Here is a 25,102-nt window from a genome sequence, read left to right as displayed (position 1 = left end):
TTGAGAAATTGCTTGTATAAAACGTTTAATTAACCTTAAATATAGTCTTTATCAGCTTGAGTTTACCACTGGTACCCTAAAATCTACAATACTCACCAAAAGTTGGGTTGAAATAATATTTGCAATGTACCGCGTTCTTTGAAGAAGGGTCATTAGACATCTCGGCCCCTTTTGAGGTCCAAATCTCTGGAAGAAGCAGACATTTTAAAGTAAAATTATTACACAGAAGAACAATTAAGAATTAACACAATTGCAATAGAAATTATTCTTTTTATTTTTAGTTACACTCGAAACCTTTACTGCCAGAGAAAAATTAAAAAAAAAAAAATAATAAATAGTCCACTGACTTTGTGATCGCCTTAAGGATACACGGAATTATGAGGTAGGAAATTTCAAATTAGATAATTTTTTATATAAGTGTATAGACCTTTTATACAATCACTCAACGAAACCGAAAACAAAAACACTCAGGGGGAGGGGGGGGGGAAATAATTAGTACAAATATTCGTTCAATTCAATTCGAAACCTTTCATAATTTACAATCATCATAAACTCAATAAATAACACCCATACGATAACTGTAAGGGGTTTCATTTATACCTGTTACTATTTTCTATGTTTTTTAAATCACAACAATTTTTAATTTTAATTAAATTTTAAGGCCAATTACCCCAATTAGTTTGATTTTTAGCTTAAATTTACATATTTTTTATTAATAAATCTAAATTTTATTTATTAATTTTGATAACGAAACTAATTTTTTCTTTTGAAATTTTGGATCTTAGTAGTTTGATTTTAGGTCACATTTTAAATTTAAATTATAATTTTAACACTAATTAATCCAGTTATTTCCGACACGTGGCCAAGGCTTAAGGTACAATTTTAACTGACAAATTTAGGTTAAAATGACGCGTCGTCTGCTACTGCTACAGAGTCCAAACGTTTCAATATCAGTTAAAAATCGGGCCCTAAGCCTTGGCACACGTATGGGGAATAAGGTGAATTAGGGATATAAAAACAAGTACCCGTTTATTATAATATTACTTTGATTTTTGGCCATCTTGGAGTCATTTTAGGAACTTTAAAACCCTGAGCTCAGAATGAATTTAATTTTCATCATTTTTTTTTTTGAGTAGATGAATTTTCTACAATATTTAATTTTAATAAGGGTTAGTTTTAAGGATTATTTTTTTCTTTAATTATACACGTTTAGTTAATCTGCCACAATATATATTTTTATTTATTTATTTTTTTAAATTTAAGTAAATTCTATCTTTTTGAACGTTAAGGCAAAATTGCCCGTAAATAATATAGAATTATTTTTGATTAAGTTAGAGATAATTAATCTCAAATATTCATCAGAGTATCGCCCGAACAAAACAATAATTAGCTAAAACTTTTAGCGAAGAAAAGAAAATATATATGACTAGTTTCAAACAAAATAATCTCAATATTAGTACGTGTTGACGTTGGGATAATTTTCTTTTTTCTTTTTTAAATATATTTAATAATTACTCTCCATTATAATTTGATTTTGAAATATTTTGATTAGTTAGTTTTTTTTTGGATAAATTTTGGGGTCACCCCAAAACGAAAAATATCGCCATATCTGTGTAATAATTCGTAGGTTGGACTGTCTGTTACCATTACCGTAATTTGGGTAAATTCGCGATTTTAGTTGTAAAGATGAGGGGTTCTAGCTATGTGCAAGAAAAACTCGACTTTATCTTTGCTTTCTTCACCGCACATGTTGCACTTGAATGGATTTTGATAATCGTGGTAACCCATGTGTACCGTGTACATGACGCAGTCACCGAAAGATATCTCGCAATCATTGCATTTATATACTTGTCCCAACTTCCACGAAGGTTCTCCCATCGCTCTTGGATTGTCTCTTGAGGACGAAGTTGGAGATTGTTTCTCCACGACTAGACGATTCGAAACCGCGACGGGTTGCTGATTATACTCCGAATGTTCAACGCGTCCCGAAGTTTCATCTGATGTCATTAAAGACGCGCTCGTGGCCTTGTTAATCTCTTTGAAAGGTGAAGTCATCCTTGAAGACGATGAAGGAACAGTTTCGGGCTTGCGATCGCCACTCGGGGTGGAACAAGTACCTTGAGAAATTTTAATCGACGGTGGATAGTTTTCACTCTCGTCATCACCGTCAAGGTGTTCGTCATCAATTTGAACGCTAATTCTGGTTAATTTGAAAGCCGGACCTTTACGTCTTCTGGATGAAGATGGTGGGTTGCCGCCGGATTTTGTTAGGCGTTCGTTCCTTGGATGACTTAAATCTAACGGACATACGGATGAAGTTTCCCCGGAACTCCTGGGTGGAGTTTTTAAAATGGGTTCAACCACAGCTGGTGGTGCCTCTAAGGTATCAGATACGTCTTTTTTCTCGACTTCTTGGACTTCGTCATCGTTATCGTTGAAAGACGGTGGCGCGTCATCTTCGTGGTTATATTCCTCCGTTAAGTCATCGGGTGTTCCAGCGCGACTAGACAGTGGACGCGCGGGACTGCTGGAAGAACAGTCCATCTCGGATGATGGCGGGGGAGTATCTTCACGGCCTTCATCATCTTGACTCGTCATATTTTCATCACGATTACCGCTTTCATCGAAGCGACTGGCTTGTTGGAAAGCATCGAGGTTTTCGTAAGGGTTAATCGTGGTAACGTTTTCGCCCGTAGCGTGACCCATGATGTGTTTCGATAATAATTCGCGGTCATCCGTGGTATAGTTGCAAAATGGACATAATTGATGCCTAGCTTCGTGGTGACGTAGTTCCGGTGGTATTAGCTGCGAACTTGAATTGAACATACCGGCGTTTAGCGAAGCGATTAAATGCGAATGGTACAACCAGCTCGGGTTGGTTGTGACAACCAAAGGAGGTGGTGGAGGTGGCGGAGGTACTTGAGTAATTCCTCCACCGATGGATGGGATACCGCGGATGTCCGAAGACCCTTGACTATTTGGTGACACACTCGAAGAGACGATACCCGAGTTGGAAGGAGAGTGGACTTTCTTCGTACCTGTTGGTTTGTTCTTGTCGTCCTTGTTGCGTTTAGGACGCGGTCCTCGACGATTTCCGTAGACGTCAATAATAGGGTACGGATTGGGAGTACCATCCTGATTGAGGACTCTTGCCGGTTGGTGAACGTACTTACGCAAATGCAACTTGAGACTGTGGCAGTATTTGGTGGCGTACGAACAATCTTTGCAACGATATTGATAAATGTTGGAGTGCGACTTTTTGTGACTGTTGAGCATGGACTTATTGACGCAACTGTAATTACATTGGTCGCACTTGAATGGTTTGGAGCCCGTATGAATTCTAATATGATATTCAAAATGGTGCTTGTACTCCGTCACGAAGTCGCAACTAGGTTCCGGACAAGCCAGAAGTTTCTCCGATTTAATATGGACCCGAATATGAACCCAAAAGTCTTTCTTAGTTTTGGATACGTGCCCGCAATGTTTGCAATTAAAATTTCGTTGCTTCGATTGCGAATTAGGATTCGAACCGTTGCTTTCACCTCCGGAAGCGCCGCCTTCGCTTCCTCGGTAGACCCTAGTTCCTGCCCAACTTTCGGGTGGAATTTCGCTATGAAAATCTTTCAAGTGTCTCTTCAAACGTCCTTCGGTACGCGACGAATAATCGCAGAGAGTACATTTATAATCGAAATGAATGTTCATGTGATCGGTATATTCCTCGTTGGAACCCGTTTCGAACTCGCAAAGGTGGCATCTATAGCGGGTGTCTTTTACTTCATCAGGGTTTTGGTAGGAATCGGGTGAGACGCGTGACGCGACGCTCAGCGCCACGGGTATTGGTGGCCCGAAATATTCATCGTTACCCGTACTTGGACGGTGGTTCTCTCGAGGAGGACGCGCGTCATTCCCAACTGGACTGAATAGTTTAATACCCAAGAAGCCGTGGTCCAAAGCGTTTTGTAACTTAGCCAAAGGATGCTGACCTTGATCAGTGACACCATTACTATCCATGTACGATCGGTTAACGGATTCCGTTGGCAATAAAGGTGACGTTGAAACGGAAGGTCCCGGAGAGGAAACTGGTGACGTGGTCATCATACCCTCGTTGATATTTGTGGTGTAGTTTCCAACTGGAGGTGAACCGGAACCATTAGGCATTAAGCGACGATACGTCACTGGACCTCCCCGCCTTTGATCTGGTTTCGATGATGAATTAAGTTGTTCCAACATGATGGGAGACGAGACTGGGTTTGGCGGAGCTGGTGGGGGTGGCAATGTTTGCAACAAAAATTGAGAACCCGGGTAAGCTGTAGCTGATTGCTGTTGCTGCTGTTGGTCTTCGGTTAGATATGGCGGGAAACTGTAAGGGATAACTGGCATCGACATGGTATATGGATTTCCTTGATCTGCAAATAGAAAGATAACATTTCTTAGAAAACAATAAACAACACAACTTAAAACCTAAGGCAATAAAGGTTACAAAAATATCAAATAACAAAATTGAAATCAAGCGCGAGAAAGTTTTGCAATATTAGCAAACATTTTTTTGAGCGCGATTTGATCTTGACCCCTTTTTTCGTTTCATTGGGTTAAAGGGTTTGTAGGGAAAGGGCTTTCCCCGTCCTCGACCTTATAAAGAACTATGTGCTTTCTTTTTTTGTTGTTGGCCCTTATCCAAAGGCCCTTAAAGACAGAGTTTTTTCTCCCTAAGGAGCAATCGCTTCTTCAGCGAAGGAAAGAGAGATATACTTTGAGATAAAAAAAGACAATTCCTTTTCTCTCTCTTTCTCTCTTACCAAAGCAAACCCAACCCAACCCAAAGTCTATCTAAAAGGAACGTAAGGCTCAAAATATTACTTTTACCGCTCAAAACAAAACCGATTACGTAGGTATGTTTTTATTTTGACTCAAACTTCAAAGGGATAGTCAAATCCATTATTAAACTTTAGAAGCATTTTAGAATAGAAGATTCCATAAATTACTTGTAGAGAAACCAAGTCGTAGGGGCGTGGCTTCCATCTTAGGTTGTTAATTCCAACCAATAGGCAACGGAGCTCAATCGAGTTCACTACTACACGTGGAGGGAGGCTAGCAGACTCGCAGTAGTGCCTCTAGCGGTGCATGGGAAATAACCCAAGAACTTTACCTTTCCCCTCATGGGGTGTTTGCTTCCCTTTTGGAATTAATGCAATAGTCTACTATCTTATGGAACTATACTATCCCTTGAAGTCGTAAATCTTTTCTCAAAATACCCAACAAACAAAAACTGCTAGAGAGAAAAAAAATGCAGAGAATACAGTGAGCTAAGCGTTTGTTTACTCATCTTATAATAACCGAGAACGTTTTGACGAACGATTTTTGTTTCAAACTTTTTCTTCTTTTTTTTTTGAAAAGAAAAAAATAAATAAAAATTCCCGGAATTCTTTTGGGGGAAACTACAGTTCATTGGAGAATACAGATATAGTCATAGCAGCGTACCTATTATTGCCATAGACCCTAAACACTACCAAAGGTTAATAGCTGCCACTATACGATACTTGGAAGCCAAAAAAAGTTGAAGGAACTTTTTCAGAATATTTTTAAAAATAGATTTCCCGTTTTTTTTTTGTTTTTTTTTTTTTATCTTGGTGACGTCTTTAGTGCAAACTAGAATTCAACTGAATGAGTCAAATTTGGAATGGCGTAGAAAAATATCGAACTTGTGGGGTGTATTTTATTTTTTCTTTTCCTTCTTATTGACGTGAAAATACCTTTAGTTTTTTTTTTTTCAAGAAGTGATATCTAGTTTATTAGGGAGAAGGTATAAGATGACTAAGTATTCGCGCGCCATAGTCCCAGTCCCCCTTTCAAAATACAAGGGGGGGAGGGTGTAAAAGGAGACCGTGCTATTTCGCAGCCTCTCCTCAGTCGGAAAATATGACTGTAATTTTCCCGTCATTCGCGTCGCGCTGACGTGAGGAGTTTTCAAGAACCAATGAGATGCCGGCTGTAATTTAGAGGTGGCGGGGATTAACTCCGGACCTACTATACGTTTGGACTGGAGATAAAGCTAGATTATAAATGTGGATGAATGAATTTATGCCTTATCCCTAATAAACTAGATATCACTTCTTGGTTTTTTCATCTCTCCATCCTTATGCTCTTGAGCCTCCCATTGAGTTAAACCTTCGTTCCGCCCAAAGAAGAAGAGAGTAAAGTAGACAACGAAGATTTTTGTTTTAAGAAACGTTTAAGACCAAGCCTAGGAGACCGGTAGCTAGGAGCGGGCCTAAAACACGTGTATTTTTGGGGTAGAAAGTTACTAAGTCACCGAAATTCTTTCAAAAAATCCGTCATCCTCGACGCTCCTTCAATGCGAGGCTTTGTAAGAATATCGTAGGTCCGTGGAAAATGAGAAATTTATTTTCAAATAACCAAATAGGTTAATTCACTCAAAGGCAAGAAGGAGCCTTATAGGTATGATGTGACCTACTTTCGACCACATTTTTAGGACAGATTTTTCGTTAAAGTCTACGTGGGTGGTATGGTACCTTACAAAATATGTATTACCGACCGTGTTCTTCCCGTCTATGGATAGTTTTCAACCTAGGAGGATTTATTTTATACCATTTTCACAAGGAGATTGGCCAGGCTTCAGGTGTTACGTAACACAAGGAGGACTCTCAAGCCAGGACTCCTTGTGTAAATGGTATGAATCCTCCTTGTTTGAAAACTATGAATGGATAGTTTTACAGTTAACTTTCTTGAGAGTGGTACCATTAACAAAGAGTTGCATTAAGGATGCCATGAGGGTTTTCAAAGTAGTTGTGGTACGTCCCAAACAAGCCAGGTATCTCGTACCATTAACGGATCTTAAAAATAGAGGGATGGGACAACTGGGCAAGGGATTTCTTTGTCCTTATTGCAAAAATACAGGATAACAGAACGGTATGCAACACAGCAACGAAATGAACTAAGATTAGTGTTAACTTCAACGGTCATTTTCTAAGTTTAATTTCAGTGAATTAATTTGATGTTTAAAGCTAGGTGCACTCTGGGTACGTAATAAATTAGGTGATAAGTATTTTTTCTGGTGGTATGTTAAGGAAATATTTTCCAAAATCCAATCCATGGGTATAGATTAAAACGTTTGGCAAAATTCCATGATAAAAATCAAGAAATAAATTGAAATACGGTAGCTAGTACCTTGATGGACTTGTTGACATCCTGTGGACTAATTTAGCATGGTAGGATATGTCAAACAATTTCCCCTCATCTCAGTAAGGTCCTTTTTTAGACACTCAAGTCTATACTATGGGAGTTTTACAAGAATACATACAGCTACTAGGAATCATTGTTTCCGCATAGATCTCATGTTAATTTCTACGCGGGGTTTGTGGGCATGGGCTTGAGAACTTACTAACCCCGTCACGCCGCATAATTCTGATGGCGTCTTTAATCTAACTGTTGTTTCATTGGTTGGTAGCAACGAGAGGTCAGGCGTGAGAAAAAGGCTCAAAGAAGATTACAGAGCTACCTCAGAAACCTTAGCGTGACGTCACCCACACTATTTGTCCATAGAACCTAAGGGGTACCAAACATGGCCGCCCATTCCCACGAGAAAGCTCTATTCGCGAGGTAAAATGGATACAGGCTACACAATTATTCCCGTAAGCTTTATGTATTCCTGGATTTAATAATAGCACTCGCACATACTATGGGGAGAACTATGGCTTGCCTTAGATGACGATAAAAAAATAAGCGCTCGCGGGGTCCCCAAAAAGCGAATCGAGGCATGCCCGTGTTACCGCCGCGAGGCGGTTAATGAAGTGGCAGCTTTCATCACTTCCGCCTCTTAACGCCAACCAAAAAAGTGAACTATAAGCGCCCACCTTCCGAATCTTCCCTTCAAATCTAACTCACTGCATCATATCCTCTCTCTCTTTGGTTAGCCTAACCTCTCCACTAAGTAAAAAAAGACTCTGTCGAAGCGTGAAATGGATGTTTACTACAACTTTTTTTTTCTTTTGGAGGGAAATTTCTGTGCCCCTTGTAAACAAGATGGAACGATTTACAAAAGAGAAAATTCGGATGATTATATTTTTTTTTATCGCCGCTCTCTCTTTCTTTAGAGACTTCCTTCCTCCTGCATGGTTTTCATTTTCATATTTTTGGATGTTGGTAGCGAGGGGGTCCCCGGGATACCGTGTCCTTTGACAAGAGAACGTCATATCACCCCTCTTTAAGGATGAGGAGGCATTTTAGGCCTAAACGGGACAAGGAAACAGTGCAGGTTCGCGACATGAGGATGGATACCCAAGGGGATAGGTACCTACAGAGCTAGCGTATGTTTACAATGAGATATTAAATAGAAAAATTATCTCTTATTACAAAATAATTAATTAGCATTTTATTAGAATTAAAAACAATCACGGACTACTGTGACTGTCCCGCCATGGTTTTAGTGACGTCTACTAGCCAGAACCCCTTACCCCTACGGTATTGGTTGAAATGATGCTCTAATTAAACGTGCATGGTGGAATTACGGCCATGTTATATCAATTTTATGATGGTGTTATCATTTATCTATCTACTAAATTTAAAATCAAATTATTTACATACTAACAACATGCAGGGACCATGAAATAAATGAATATTTCAATCAAATTATTTACATTTTAACAACATGCAGGCAGCATTTACTAAATGCATATTTCAATAAACAAGCAAGTAAGCGTCTGCATGCAGGGGCTCTGGTAAAATATGTTTTGGCTTTTTGCAACATGCACGGCGACCGGGTTTTTGTTTGTCCTAACTGTAAGAGGAAGTCCATCGTTTTTTTACGAGCCGGGATGTACTTTTATGCAAGGGCGTTAAACCGGAAATGATAAATACCCCGAGTGTTATGTAGAAAAAGGAGTGAACCCCGCGTTTGAGCGTATAGAACATAATCCAGGATCCCTTGTCCTCATGCATGCAGCAAAAAAAGAGAAGGTACTTAAAGAGGACTTGTCAAGTTAACCCCGGGATTAGTAACGTCTGAACAAGTCGCGCCACGTGCCAACGAAACTCGAGGATGTCAGGCTCAGGATAGTCCTGATTCTGAACATTTCAGCCTTTTTTAGGAGCCTATTCAATTCAATAGACGCTGAGCTCTACCCTAACTGGACATAGAATCAATCACGATATCTTGTTATGTAATCCGACAAAAAAGGGTGCTGCCTTAGGAAGGAACCATGGGAAAATTCAAACACTGATCAATGGGCAGTTAAGATTTTTATTATTACTGTCTGATGTTGGGTTAGAAGTTATAAAATGAAAGGCTGAGTGAGGTTTGTTTGTATTTGCTACCAGGAATGCATACAGTTAACAGGAATTATTGTGCCCTTATATTATATCTAACATGTTAAGGGTAGGCAACGCTCAGTATCGGGGCATACAAGGGGTTGATCCATTGCCGTCCTTCTCTGCGCACAAGATACAAAAAGACTACAGCGCAGGCGCTAAAAAGCGAGATTGAAGGCAAAGTTTCAGCCCCGTCTCTTTCGAATGGAATATTTAGATAACTTCTAGAGTTAAGTTACTTCTCGTGATTCAATCCTTGTGTCCCTTGAATGCGAATCTTTCGATTCACCCATCCATCCCCCCTTTTGGTTCCCTATCATTTATGAGTTCCCAGCTAGGCCTTTGTGTATCATTCAAAATCAAGGGCCATGCTGTAACACCACGATGAATGGGGACGGGTTACTTTCCCTGCGTCTTGAACGGGGCTATTAACGGACCTAGACGGTAATCAAGGGTGATACAGATATAACCCCAAAAATCGCGAGCGGGATACTGCATGAGAGAGAGAGAAAGATATTGCCACCACCTAATGTCATGTGTCCTTCCTTCATTCGTAGTATTTGAACCGATCAAAGAAATAAAAGGGACCCCGGGAAATGGCCACCACGTTTTGCGCGTAAATTATATTCGATGCCTTGAACCCCCTTACTTGTCAACGGTTAGAAGTAAATAAACCCAGTGCGTACACTTACGTAACACTTTCTAAGTAAGGAAACAACTTCGGTGGTAGGGTTGATTCACTTTTGGTCTAAACTCGCCTACTTTTAGAATATAGCTCTCGCTTCAGTGGTTCTATCTTTAGGGTTCTTTCGCTTCACGAGTAAAAAGGAGACCCCAACAAATGGCGGGTTTTAGATTTGATTGGAAAACAGGGAAGGTACCCTTAAGTACTAGCTGGATTCCCCCTTTTTTTTTCAACCGATTAAGACCTAACACACTCTTCTTTCTGGTCAGTTTTAGGCCTTAGCAGCTGAACCATAAATATTAAGGGTACATGGCTTCGTTCGTCCTGTGGTCTCCTTTTGAAGTCCTGATTACGTCACTAAGGGATAGGATATAATGAAATTTTTAACAACCAACCAGCCATTCCTGGTTTCTATTATGATCTCGTATAAAAGAGTTGAGTGGGACAATTGGGTGTCCAGACCCCGACTATAATGACACTTTCCCAAATCCCCTTAAGCGCTATTAAGAGGTTTCCCGCCATATTTCAACAGACGCTGAGAAAAATGGCGGGAAAAATTCTTTTAACCAATTGATGTAAGATTATTAAACCCTTCGATAATTGAAATAAACCTTTTTTCCGCTTGATATTGGGTATGTGAAGGACGCAAAGACGTTAGAATGGACTTCAACGTTACTAGTCCTGCACGAAATTTGGTCAGTTTGAACCATATCTTAATGTACGTCTTTGTTGTTCTTCCGTCTAAAGACAACAACGGTCTTTAGACTTTGGGCCTCTGAAATACACTCCTCGGTTATTTGTTTACCAAAACAAACCACGATTAATTGCAGACCACTATGACAACTTAGGAAGTAAAATAAAACCCTTCCCCCTTCTCCGGAAGTAATTTAGCTATAGTTAAATAGATATTTTTTCCTTTCACAAAATATATTTAACTGAATAAGTACTATTACTATAACAGGACCAGGAACACCCCAGCATTGCCATATCTGGAATTGCAGAAACGATTGTTGGTTCTATGCCTTTGATTTCTTTCAATATGTCCCGACGCCAATTCTTTTCCCCGCCTTTTTCCGCGATAGTGAAAGTTAGTGAACCCATAAATTAATATCCGCTATATTTATTTATTTACCAAAATAGGACCCGTTTAAAAAAACGTCGCTAAACAACAACAGATGTTTGCAAATTGACAATCGTTAGGCTTAAGAGAAAGAAAACCCCTTCTTCTCTTTTAAGAAAAGAGGTGATAATTTTTTTCAGGATGTTCTAAACCAAAGTCAGTTCAAATCACTTCATCTCTGAGTAGACAACATTAAATAAATAAATAAAAAAAAGAAAAGATACCGTCATACACGGGGAGTACCAAGCACTGTGGTCAAAATGGTTCTGTTTACGGGTTTTTCCAAGGAAACTGACCCCAGGAGCAAGAGCAAATGTTTTTTGGGGTTCCAATAGTATACTTGATGGTGCTTCCTTATTACACTTGGAAAGGGGGCTTTCCCCCCTGAAAAGCGGGGGTGTAGACAGCTGGGGTACAGCGACCGATGCCTTTATGACCCAATAAATCAAGAACCCCCGTGTTATCCAGATATAACCCCCTAAAATCTCTCCCCCAGAAGGAAGAAAAAAAAGCCAGATTTTTATTTAGAAGTCCCCCTGACTCTCTCGCTCTTTTGCTTGGATACAACTGTACACAACAAAATATGGAATTGAATATCTATGGTATGGTATGGTTTGTAAAGGGAAGTTAGGCCTAACGTAGTATTATTTTGTTTGTCACATAGCCCGATTTAAGTACAAGCTTTCTTTTTTTTTCTTCTTTCAGGATATTAAAAGTGACTAATACCGCCTAGATTTATTGCCTTTTGCTTCTGTACGCGTGTGTGTTTGTGTGTGACTTATATTATTCTGCCAATTCAATTGCATGGAAACCGTTAGGATAATAATGCGCAAACTTTAATTTGCATAAACCATTTATGGGATTTTTTAAAAGGGGTAAACTTCTACGCTAAACTGAACTTTCTCCCTATTTGTTAAGCCTAATTCAACTTTTCTCCCTAATTGTTAAGCCTAATTCAACTTTTCTCCTTAATTGTTAAGCCTAATTCAACCTTTCTCCCTAATTGTTAAGCCTAATTCAACCTTTCTCCCTAATTGTTATGCCTAACTTAAACTTTCTCCCTAACTGTTATGCCTAATTTAAACTTTCTCCCTAACTGTTATGCCTAATTTAAACTTTCTCCCTAACTGTTATGCCTAATTTAAACTTTCTCCCTAACTGTTATGCCTAATTTAAACTTTCTCCCTAACTGTTATGCCTAATTCTAACTCTTTCTCTTTGTTAGCTAAGCCTAATTCTAACTTTTCTCTTTGTTAGCTAAGCCTAATTCTAACTTTTTCTCTACATCAGTTAAGCCTAATTCGTACTTCCGTAAACTTGAAAATTAAATTTCCCCTCATATTTTGCCCTTCATATTGCAATTTTCCAACTGGAAACATATTTCACAATTTGATCGATTCACGGTCGACTAAACAAAATGTACCTCAAATGTGGGCCAATACAACTAAATAGCGATCTTTCCTCGTACAAATTCTCAGCCATTATACGCGTCTAACGATGTTCATTCATAAAAATGTCTCCATTGATAAAAATGTCTCTCTCCCTAGGACAGGGAGTGAGCTCATTGTTACAGCATCATATTTACCTGTCAACGCTAAGCCTACTTCCTTGGAGCGCAGGGGGATAATAAAGTCATATTTCCGAAGGACTTTATTCAATAGTTGGTTACGTAAAAAAGAGGATAGGTTCTATCTCCCCTCTAAGGGAAAGTTTTCTCTCATTTTTCCCATTCAAGCATGAGAGACTGGGCCAAGCGAGTAAATACAACTCAAAATTCCGGAAGAGAACCTGTGTGTGTCCCATATATAATCAATTGAAAAATTGCTATTTACAACAAACGTCATAACTACACTTCTAGATAAGATAATTTTAAACGGATTTCACCAGTAGATAGTAGACATTCGGTAGATCATTCCCTGAAAGTTTCATAAGCCTAGCTTTAAAATAAATAAATTAAAATTAAGTTTAAACTTCAATTCTAAATTTTGTTGGGTCTGATCGACCAACTTTAAAAGGTTGCCTATCTTTAACTCGACATAACTTTACTTCTAGATATGATAATTTGAAACGGATTTCACCAGTAGATAGTAGACATTCAGTAGATCATTCCCTGAAAGTTTCATAAGCCTAACTTTAAAAGAAATCACTTAAAATTAAGTTTAAACTTAAATGTACCCCTAAGAAAATATAAAACATCTGACAAAAATTAACTATTTTTTACAAAATATAAAACTGACCAAAACTTAAGTCAATCTTTCCCGCCTTTCCCCGAATAGAACTTTAACTTACCCCCGAGACAAAATTGTTGTCTCCAACCACGTGATTGCGAAAGAGAAATAGGGTAGCAATAGCAACAGCTAACAGAGGCCAAAAATCATAACAATGTAGATAGAGAGAGATGTATAGGGAGTTCCCTCTTAAAAAAGAGTCGTATAATACTGTTTTTGGAAGCCCCAGCCAAGTAGACATCGTTACGGGGCCAAGGGCTTCGGCATTTTTTTTTTCCTACTCCTTACGATACGAGCTAGACTGGTATAACGACGTATTTTGGGATGAGGATGACCATCTCCTCAACCCCGTGTAGCGCCCGACACGATTCGCGTGATCGCGGGGAATCGCTCCAGATTTTTTTACCGCCCAAGCCCAGTTCGGATCAGAGTCGAACGTAAAACGCCTGTGGAATGCCTTTTCCCTGGACACCAAAGCGCCGCGGGTTTTCGACTTCCAGGGGTTCGCGATTAAGACATAACACGAAAGCTTTCTTGAGCCTAATTCGAAAGATTTCTTGAGCCTAATTCGAAAGATTTCTTGAGCCTAATTCGAAAGATTTCTTGAGCCTAATTCGAAAGATTTCTTGAGCCTAGTTCAAGCGTTTCTTTATGCCTAGTTCAAGCGTTTCTTTATGCCTAGTTCAAGCGTTTCTTTATGCCTAGTTCAAGCGTTTCTTTATGCCTAGTTCAAGCGTTTCTTTATGCCTAGTTCAAGCGTTTCTTTATGCCTAGTTCAAGCGTTTCTTTATGCCTAGTTCAAGCGTTTCTTTATGCCTAGTTCAAGCGTTTCTTTATGCCTAGTTCAAGCTTTCTCTCCAAAGTTAATCCATGATTCACGAACCTATCCAAGTCACAATTAAGCCTAAATCAAACACATCCAACAAAAACAAATATCCTCTCAAGAACTTAAATAAGTATAATGTGAACATATCCGTGGTACGATGAACGTATCCCCCAAGTTGAACGTTTATGTGAATCGATAGAACATAAGCGTTTACGAGGAATGGGCTCTGGGACTCCTAGAATCTGACGATGGCAGTCCGCGACCCCGTGCAGTTGCTTGGTGGTTACTTCTTTTATAATGGGATATAGTACCAAACGACATCGGTATCTTCCACCGAACGTTCTTGCCGCTGACCAGTTTTTTATCCAAGCATAAAGAACCATAAAGAACTTGGGAAATGTTAATATTTGGGGTGGGAGAACCGCGTCAGTCGACAGTCAAGTCGAGTAATGTTCAGTAGTTGCTACGCGGTACTTAACGGTGCACGGACGATTGACTAGATGACTCTTATGACGCGCGCGTCAAAGACTACAAGGGGGAAGAACAGTGCAATAACTGCAATTACATAAATAGATATCTATACGAAAGATGTATTAGTATTCCTTTGTGTTTTTAAGAACTAACTATAGCTACCTCTATTAGGGACCACACAACTTAAAAAACTTGCGTGTGAAAATTTGCTCGGAGATATAATTTACAACATAGGATAGTCAATGGTCATTCTTAAGAATTTCAAACCTCACTCATTGTGTTGACCAATTTATGGCCTGACCAAATGAATTATTGCTATTTGCTACACTATCTTACTTCAGTATCTCATCAAGGTACGGTGAAATAAATCACTGGGAAGTTATAGGACATAGGTACATATAGAGTGTAGATTACAGAGAAACGTGCCTTCACAGTTAAAGAACACTTCCTGTTGATCCACTTTTTTAGAAATGTTTGGTCAGTTATATGCTTTAAATAAGTCTCTTTTTTGAATAATGAATTTTACCAAAAGTGTCCATATTTTCTTTTCAAAAAGGGCCCTAAATTTTAGGCCTATACTATTTTCTTGTCCTCTGGTCAGCTGCCTACTTTCGTTGTGGTTAATAATATCACTTCCTTTGTTAACAATCCGCTACTTCCCCCTTTTTTTTAAACTTCCACCCTTTCGGTTCCCCTTAAAGGATTGCGGATCATTCAGAATGGAAGGCAAAAGGACTGTAAAATATTTCTTATTGGGAACACTTTTTATTTTTGACATTGATGGAACGATTCAAGTATAGAAAAAAAAACTGTTCGAGGCTTAGCAAGGCTTTGACCATTTTTAGGGTTAGGGTTTAGGGATTCTAAGTGGCATATACCACCAAGGGTGTGTGACCTTGGTACAGTTGTGGGAATACGTCCAATTAACTCCTTCCAAGTGACCCTCACAACACCAAGTATGTTACGAAGAAAAAATGTATATAAAAAAAATGCCCGCAAAGGCTTAGGAAACTAGGGAACGTTTTCTGTCGCGATAAGCTTTTATCTCTAAGCAACCATGACCTTGTCAATCAAGGACTGGTTTTTATGAAAACGTTTTAGCGACAAAGACGTTGTTCGAAAGGGACAATCTACTCAGGAAATCACGTAATACTTGGGGAGTTGGGACCAACTAAATCTAACCCTAAGTACTACCAAACTAGTTACTTCAAATATATCGCTGCAGCAACCGGAAATGGCCAAAAAAAATATTCGCTCTATTTCCAGAAGTCCAGACTTTTGTACTATACCAACTGTACGCCATTGTTGATATGTAACTGACCATATTGAATAGTAAAGGTTTTTTACAGTCATTGCCGCTTGACTGACCCCTGACCATCTGCAAATGGTACTACTGAGTAACTGACCCCTTCAAGTATGTTACCGACATGAATTTCATAATTCTTTCATGAATATCGTAAAGTTACTCTCAGTTAATGCCTAGGTAAAACGTCAAGGGCTTAGCTTTGGCAGTGGGCGCCATGTTAGGTACCGCTTTAGTTCTAAGGACAAATAGCATGGGTGACGTCACACTAAGGCTTCTCTATTTCATCCCTAGCGTACCACGTGCAGTGACGTATTTCCTCCCATCTCACCCACTTCTTCCGTAGTTCTCGAAGTAGCTCGAGATGTAAGTCTCTCAGTAGCATTACGAAGTATAACAAGTGTCATACTTATGGAAGGAACATATCACTTATAAACTTATGACACTATCTATAGAGTGCTGTCAGAAGCGCCGGTGTGACGTCACCCATGCTGTTTTCCCATAAAGAAAAAACGGTAACTGTCATGGCCGCCCATTGCTAAAGGCAGACTCGTGACGTTTAACCTTGGATCTGACGTCACAGCTGACAGCACTCTATTGATCCACCCTAATATTCAATAGTTAATCATCATATTCCCTTATTGATTCAATATTCATGCTATGCTGGAAATTACTTCAAGTTTTCCCCCTTTTTCAACAAAACGTTGTTAGAAAAAGAGTATTTTTAAGCCTTTGGCATGTTTTTAAAAGAATTTTTACGAGGTAGGCGTCATGATTCAGCGTGAGAAAATTAGAAAGGAAATTCTTTTTTTTCTTGGTAGCATTCAGTGTGGTCAAGAAAAAGGAGTAACCATCCCATTAGATCCCCCGGACCTTTCCAAGAACCGAACCATCCTTGTCCCAACAAAAGCTACATTTTTTTTTACCCTTTCCCAAAAATCTGACAAAATCTATGACAGATGCCAAAGATGTTCGCTTTCAAAAAAAAAGGATTAACCTATCTTTACTTTTTAAAAACAAAAACGGCAGTTTCTAAGCTTAACTGTGTTGAAAGGTTACGAGAAAAAATACACGGTGCTATTACTTTATATTTTTTTAAAGTTATTTTGAAAGGACATGCCATTCTTTAAGCTACTATAATAATACTTGGAAGCAACCGTATAGTTTTAATTAAAAAATATACAATTAGTTTTTATCATACCTTTTAAATTCTCGTTTGGGTTTTAAATTTTGTTGCGAAATCGGTTAAGTTTTACTCAAAAAAACTGCTACGATCTAACCAAAGCGCGAAAAGTTACCGTGTAAAATGAAACGCGTAAAAAATAGCAGCCTCTGAAGAAATAAAAATTTGCGTAACACTTACAACCAATCACGTGATTCCATTCTAAGTACGGCGATCCCACGTGATTCCATTGTAAGAACGCCGGTCCCACGTGGTTCCATTCTAAGCTCGGAAGTTCCTCCAGACTCGGCTCATCATAATTAGGCGAAAACATGTTTATTGTAGGCCAACAAAAAAACTAAAGTGTGATTTTTTTATGGCCACCTCATTTTTATATACTAAATCTATTTTTTCTAATCTACTAATTAAACTGAGTCGGTAAATAGAATCGGTATTCGCTATTTCGAAACAGTTGAATATCAAAATTTTCATGAAAATTCGTAGCATCTTAGTACCTTGGAACGTCAGTAAAAAATAAAATGCCATCCCCTTTTTCCCTGCCCCAGATGGGAGAGAGTAACAAAGTTTGTGTTTCAGTTTGTTCTAAAGGAGTGCCTAGGCCTACAGTGAGTGGGTTTTTTGGGTAGTGGCGAGGGGCAAGTCACTGCTGGTGGTCGGTGTACACTTCTGACAGTGCTAAAATAATCTTGGGCCTTGGGGTTTAGAATTGTAAAAGTGATTAGCCCCTCGTAGGTTAAAAGCTCTACTTTTCAGTTTTCAAACTTTTTACAAAAACCTTTTTTGATTAATTCAATTAAATTATAACGGCCCCCACTTTGAGTAATTTGCATTTACACTTAATGTAAGCAAATGTTTTCATTAAATTCAATAAAGTGTTGTGCAAATAATGCTAAACCGAAAAACAAGTTCATATTCCAATTTTTTGTTGTTGAAAAAAAAAAAATTCAACTTTATCTTATCTGAAATTTTCCCTATTTTACAAATTACTATAAATGTAACGTTAATTGAACAAAGCTAATTGTGTATTTGAATTATGTTTATTAATTAAATACCCTTAAGAACACGGTTATAATTAAGAGGATTAATTGGCGAAAAGGCATGATAGTATTACTAATTAAAACAATAACACCCCTTTTAAAGTCAGTCTAATAGCGTTTTCCTTTGGGTCCTCGCGGAGCGCTCCCATGGAGGACTAAAACTAGGAGATCATATTCTTCAAAAACAGTCTTTAACGAAGCTGGAAACTACTACTACCATTTTTATGGCTCCTTGGGAGCGCTCCGCGAGGACCCAAAGGAAAACGCTATTAATTAAACAAATATAACAGTAATTAACCATCGGTAAGAACACAATCGTAATTAAAGACTTGAAAATAATTTATTGGTGACAATTGAAGATAAAATAATACAAATGAATTAAATAAAACAACTTTGAATAAAATTCTTAATAATCCTACATAGATATTTCATGGTAATAAGTTATTTTTTGGCAAAAAGGACATTTGGTATTTTCTCGGAACCATTTTTGCGCGCATGGTTCGCAAAGAAGGTGATTACAGTAGGTTGAAACCACGTTAATATCCTCAAAGACCGTTGCGCAAATTCGGCACGAGTTGGTCTTCCAAACGGTACATTGGTCTTCCACAGACGGTGACCCTTTCACCTGAGGAACTGTACTGGAAGTACCTTGGTCTTGAAAACCAGGCGAACCGTTTTGACCCGAATAAACCAAATCTCGCAAACTTTGTCTTAAACTTGGTGAACACGCGACGGCATTCAACTCTCCTATGACTGCCGATTTCCGGCGCAACTTAATGTTGTGAGGTTTCATTAAGTCCTGGTACGATGGCCGAGCTTCCGATACGGGTGTCAATTTTGGCTCGGATTCGTCGTAAGTGAAATCCGGGTCGACGCTGACGACGAATCCACTAGCTTTGAAAGGTTCTGACGCTGTCTTCAACGGTGTATTACTCATTTTAAAGAATGGTTTAAAGCTTTGTGATGCCAGATAGGTATTCGCAACCTATTTTTATACATTCTTCCTTAGATTTTAAAAAAATAGGCTTTCTTAATAGGCGTTTTCACACGGACTATTTTTTTGTTACTAGAGCATGCAGTGAGCTTAGGGGATTATGTTTCATTTACTTCCCCCCTACTAACTTAGTAACAGGAATACATAGTTACAGAAATCGTTGCGCCCCCATATTTCCCATGTTCATTTCTAGGCAGGTTTTATGGGACGGACTACCGTCACGCGTTATAGAGTTGTGACGTCAGTGCCCAGGCTCGTAAAACGTCACGAGCTTAGCTTTATTATCATTTAATGTAATGTAAACCGCTTTTAAATAAATATATTTCCTCATTTTATCATGAAAATACAAATTTAAAACGGCATTATTAATTCAATCAACATTTACTAATTAAATAATTAGTTCAAACATTTACATTTAATTTTTCATTACATTGTTATCTTCTTGTTTATATCAATATTTCATCAATTATCTTTAAAATTTTCTAGTCTAATTAAAAAAAAAACCCGAAAAAAAAACGTTATTAAAAAAGTGTAGGTTAAAGTTCATCCATTTTGACCTCGAAATCCGCCACCAGGGTGAGTTGTATGCGGCTTAGTTGCCGGCTCTCCGCGGCTGCCACGTTAAGTCGCTACGCGTTATGTAACTTCACTTATACCATAAGTAACATAATAACCATAAGTATGACAATTAGCCAAAAACTAACTATAAACCTATTTTCGGGCCTTTTACGTCATCATAAGTTCGCGCCCAGCACAGAGACCCCTAGCGGTGGAAAATGAAGCGACTTCCGCCCCATATCGGAAATCCGGTTCAGAGGTTTTAAGAGACGCCATTGAGATTTGAGTCAACTGTACTAAGCCTTGGTTATATAGTTGATCTGTATTGACTTTTTACTGACTTTAGCGCGACCACGTTACGAAGTGGAAAATTGTACTGGGTAGATTTAGTTACCGAATATTTAGACTTCAAAAGGCTTATCATTTTTGGTGCTGAAATATCCGACTTATGGCAATCTCAAAGTCAAAAATACAAACACCGCGACGACCGCGCGAGCTTGTACAATAAATAGCAGACGAGCTATTTCCGACACAAATACGTTCAAGGAGATGGTTTATTGTGATTGGCTAAAATTGTAGAACTATGTCATTCGCCAAAGACCAGCATGAAGTACTCGACGGGGTTGCAAGTCCTGGCCTGATGTAAGTGAGAGTATCAGTGTTGATTATAGGTTTCATTTGGAAATTTGCATTATTACATAGGAAGAGTCATACCTATGTTTATTATGTTACTTATGCTTATACGTTTAAAACTTAATTTTAATACTAATTTCTACAATTAAAAAAAGAACTAATACGGTATGTTAATTTCAAGCAATATTATTTTCATTATCATTAAGATATTTCTTATTTATGTAATGAATGAAGGCGCGATTTCTGTAAATTACTATGGAAGGAAAAATGGAAGCCAAGGCTTAGCATTATTTAAGGCTTTCATATCGTGGTAAAAAAGCTCGTTTAGGTACATTGTCACGAATTTAGACTTAGTTTAGTGTGTCCTTGATTGGGAAACCCTGAAACCTCTTTCATTAAATCATCAGAGGAAGGTTATTCAGCCATAGCAAAGGCTTAGTGAAGATGGAAGTCCTCTGGACTCTAGAGTGTCATTGTAGGCAAAGACCGCAAAGCGTTAATTGACTACTAAAGGATCCGTAATCTACATTCCTTTCGCGTGCGGTTGAGACAATACATTCCAACAGACCATGCACGTATCGGCCATTTCTTTAGATGGTTGGGGACCAAAGGGTTATTGTTTCTATCCCTTTAAGTACTTGGTTCCATTCCTACTTTACGGAGTGGAGTGCCCAGAATATGTCCAGTTTTTTGTCCCGCTGATTCTAATATTAAACAATGGTAGAAAAGAACGTTGCTGCTAATACTAGGGTCAGGGAAAACGTGGAACAGTTAAGGGAATTTCCTTGGGTTTACGAAAAATTGCAGCGTTGAACACGTTGCGATAAATATGTTAAAAACATAATTTCCAAATTAAATGTTAACTTGTTTGCAATACAGTAATATTCTTAACAAATATCCCACATTGATAACGTTTGACATTTTGAAATTGTCAGAGAAAATCACAGGAAATACTGAGGGAAATTTAATCTGAAACTTTTAGTGGGCTATAGTATTTGAAATATTTCTTGCTTATTTGATCATGAGTTTATAAGATGTGTTCCAAAATTATGACACTACTTATACTTCGTAATGCTACTGAGAGACTTACACCTCGAGATAGTTCAAGGGAGAACGACGGAAGCGAGTCAATTGAAGTCCTACACTCGGTGATGGTTAATTTTGCATGCAGGACCAAGTTCCATCTAGGTCCCATTTAGTCTGCATTACTAAGCCCCAATTTGACAGCAGCGCCCCACTCACCAGGCCTCCCTCGCTTTACCCTGAATCTATGACCTACCTCCCCCACTCACTTCAAAATTACAAGCTCCAGTTTGTAACCAGAATTTACAAACTTATGGTGAACATATCTTATAAACTTATGGTTTGATTAGTTCGGAAACCTTTGAGTGAGACAAACTTAAAAAGTTTTCTAATATCAACTTAGTTTTAGACGTACTAATTTTAGGCCTAAGATGAATAACATCTTGAAAATAACCGCTGCACTTTGTAAAATAAACCCGATCGTAAATCAAATAGCTAGGGGTCAATTGTGGCGAAGTATTTTAGACTTAAACGCGTAAATCAAGTGATAGTTGAATAAAAGCAGGGAAACACTTCGGACAACCTCTCTCTCTCTCTTGGAGCGTTGACTATTTCAAATTCACTTCCGCGCCAAAATTTATTTATTTTTTTCTTCTTTGACTTCCGCGGAAGTAGCCAAAAATACACGCTGCCCATAAAGATTATATTGCCAAGCCAGTTTCCTGCGCAGATTTTTTTCTCTACCATCCATACTTATAGCAGAAAGACCAAATAAAGATTTTGATTCCTTACTTACGCGCCTAAAAAATTGGGACCCCCCAATTTCACAATAGCAATCGGATTATTTGTCCCCCTGGGTTTGAAGGTGACGACTAGCTCCCTTTTATGCATTTTCTACACCAGATTTCCAAGAGATTTGTATTTTGTAATTTTTCTTGAGGTGAAATCCAAGAAATTTGGTCTGTAGTTAATAAATTTTGAGCGGGAAATAAGGGACCCCGTGGGTCGTGGTCCTTTTTCCACTTTCTATTGGGGACCCCCTCGTTTCTCTTTATCTCTCTCTCTTACGGGGTGACCCGAGAAGACTTAGTTAAATATAAGTTTAACCTAGTTTCTGGGATTGTAACAATGCCCCCTTTCCTTAGTCCCTAAGGGTGGGGGCCCATAAGGGGACCCCTACGGCCAGGAGTTAGATTGTATCGGAAAATGTATTATTCTGTCGTTCGTTACAGATTTGTTAGGTAAAAATCTAGATGGAATTGCAGAAAAAGTGAGTTTTGTTATGTATTTTTATTTTTCTGCCCCAAAAAATATGCCATTCGGTTCCTTCTTTACTTGGGTTTATTTACTTTTAGGGTGCAGTATATTTATTGGGGATTGGTTTATGGTTCAAGGTCGATCTTGGTTTCAATGTGATTATCGGGAAGTCTAATTTGAAATTGAATTAGATTTAATTTTAATTAGCTTTAATCAAATTTGATTTTTGTCTAATTTTAAGTAATTGGGTTTAATCAAATTTGATTTTTGTCTAATTTTAAGTAATTGGGTTTAATCAAATTTGATTTTGTCTATTATAAAATAATTATCTTTAATCAAATTAGATTTTTGTCTATTTTAAAATAATTAGGTTTAATCAAATTTGATTTAAGTCTATTTTTAAGTAATTAGGTTTAATCAAATTTTATTTTGGGTTATTTTTAAATAATTAGTTTTAATTAAATTTGATTTTTGTCTACCTTTAAATAATTAGGTTTAATGACCTTGATATTGAATATTTTTTAGCACTTAGTGAGGCCCACTTATTTCTTATCGTTATTGTTAATTATAAACAAATAGGTACTTGAAAACGTGGTTATCTATATTATTAAGTATTTAGAAGTAGTCTTTGGGTTCTTGTAAAGTAAGAAAATTCTCTTAGTGAATTTTAAAATCTCCCAAGCCACTTAAGGATTATATATTGATAAACTTCGATTTGTCGAAGCAAATTAGGAGAAAGTAGCTAATTTAGGGTCATGGGTCAAAGTTGATGTTATTTTTCAGCGTTGATTGACTTATTTCTTTAATTGTTTAATTTTAATTAATTAAAAAGTTAATAATAAGAGAATAATTCAGGTTAAGGGTCTTCCCATTTGAAAATATCCATGACGAATGACACGTTTAATGTCCGCACTTTAATTGGTTTAAATATAAAAAAAAAAATTATTTTGGAAAATTTGGAATTACTTGCTAATGTCGATGCGAAAAATTGGCCCCTAACCAAACCAATTTTCCAAAATGATAAAAAAAGAAAAAAAATCCACAGCTAGATATATATCCCACATCGCAAACTTTACTTCAATATAGCTAGAGCCCTGCGCATTTAACAATTTTCCAAAATAAAAATAAAACCCAAAAAAAACCCAAAACCCCAAAATCAATCCTTGAAAAAAAAGTTTAAAAACTTCAATTTAAAACTTACTTTTCTCCGTAAATTCTTTGCAGCATCCATGACTGTAAAATTCTCCAATAATCTTGACATTATAAACAAAGTTTCCCTTTCACTTAATAATAATAAACGTCTTACAATCCTTGTATTAGCACAAACTCGAAACAATTCTTTAAACAATCCCGTAAATACTTCTTCCATCATAACTTTTAATCAATTAATTAATAACAGTTCGTCTTCGTAAAGCTATTCATCCCGAATTACAATTACTATTCTTCTTGATAATGATTAAAAAATCCACGTGTGACAATCATTGCCACCTGACGAAACTGTCAAGACAATTAAAACGTGGTCTTCCCAAGGGACAGGACTTAAAAAAAAAGGTCACAAAACCTCGTGACACGCGCTCGTGAAGTCCTGGAAAAAATGATCTCACATCACATCACTATAGTTTCTGGGTTCTCTCCGTACTCCGGTGAAAGACTCCAAGAGAGAGACTGAATTCCAAAAAGAAGCCAGGGCAGGGAAAAGTGAACTGTTCTCTAGAACTCCCCCACCTTTAGCTCGTGCTACTCGGTTTCTACACGTAGGGGGGTATAAGTTACGTCCCTCCCCCCAAGGTTTCGTTGGTGAAATTGTGTCCCGTGATTGGTTGCAGGCAAAGAGATGGAGAGAGAGTGAGTGCATGAGAGACGTTACTTGGGGTTGGGAAAGGGTCCATGGATGGAAGAGATCGTAGATGTCCTATGGCTATGGTGGTAACCGTGGTATAGTATCAGACACCAGGGGTCTCTATAAGGTTAGGGTGCATGGTCAACTCAACTCGAGCTTGCGTTGGGACCCCCCAAAAAAGATGAATTGTTATGGACACTGCGTTTGATATTACTACATATCGCTTGCTTCTTTGGTTATAGACCATTGCATTAATTACTTGTAGAGAAACTAACACACAGGAGTGGGGTAGGTCACCTTCTAGGGTTAATTCCCTGGAGATTAGAAGCAACACCAGACGGAGTCTAAGTTCACGCGGAACGGAGGTAGGCTAGCCAACTCACGTTGCCTCTAGCGGTGCTTTTTGTCACCAGAAGGTCACCTTCCCGCTCCTGGTGGTGTTTGCTTCTCTAATGGAATTAATGGGATGTTCTATTTTAGTCATTTTTAGGTTAAAAAAAATACTTGCTTTTTTTTTAATTTAAATAAAAAGGCTTAGTTTTAATTGATTTGAACGTTATGCAATTATACCTCCCTCGAGGTATCTTGGGTCAACCTTAGTGGATGTCTTAAAATATTTA

General features: G+C 38.0%; 1 protein-coding gene across 1 annotated transcript; it reads right to left on the bottom strand.

Moving 5' to 3' along the window:
- Positions 1-251: 251 nt before the first annotated feature.
- Positions 252-24,469, bottom strand: LOC149718211 (protein hunchback-like). The gene is made up of 2 exons (XM_089834404.1): positions 23,844-24,469; positions 252-4,406 (listed from the first exon to the last, which is right to left on the bottom strand). Exon 2 carries the CDS (start codon positions 4,384-4,386, stop codon positions 1,675-1,677), a length of 2,712 nt encoding a protein of 903 aa, XP_089690530.1. The 5' UTR covers positions 4,387-4,406; positions 23,844-24,469; the 3' UTR covers positions 252-1,674.
- Positions 24,470-25,102: the final 633 nt, after the last annotated feature.

Source organism: Phalangium opilio, unplaced genomic scaffold, assembly GCF_054372755.1.
Source record: "Phalangium opilio isolate 3A_F unplaced genomic scaffold, DU_Popi_V2 ptg000002l_1, whole genome shotgun sequence".
Lineage (NCBI taxonomy): Eukaryota > Metazoa > Arthropoda > Arachnida > Opiliones > Phalangiidae > Phalangium > Phalangium opilio.
The sequence above is the reverse complement of the archived record's forward strand: the minus strand, read 5'-3'. Positions and strand labels throughout refer to the sequence as shown.

Coding starts and splice junctions, on each gene's coding strand:
- LOC149718211 (XM_089834404.1), bottom strand. CDS start 4,386: ATGTCGATGCCAGTTATCCCTTACAGTTTCCCGCCATATCTAACCGAA.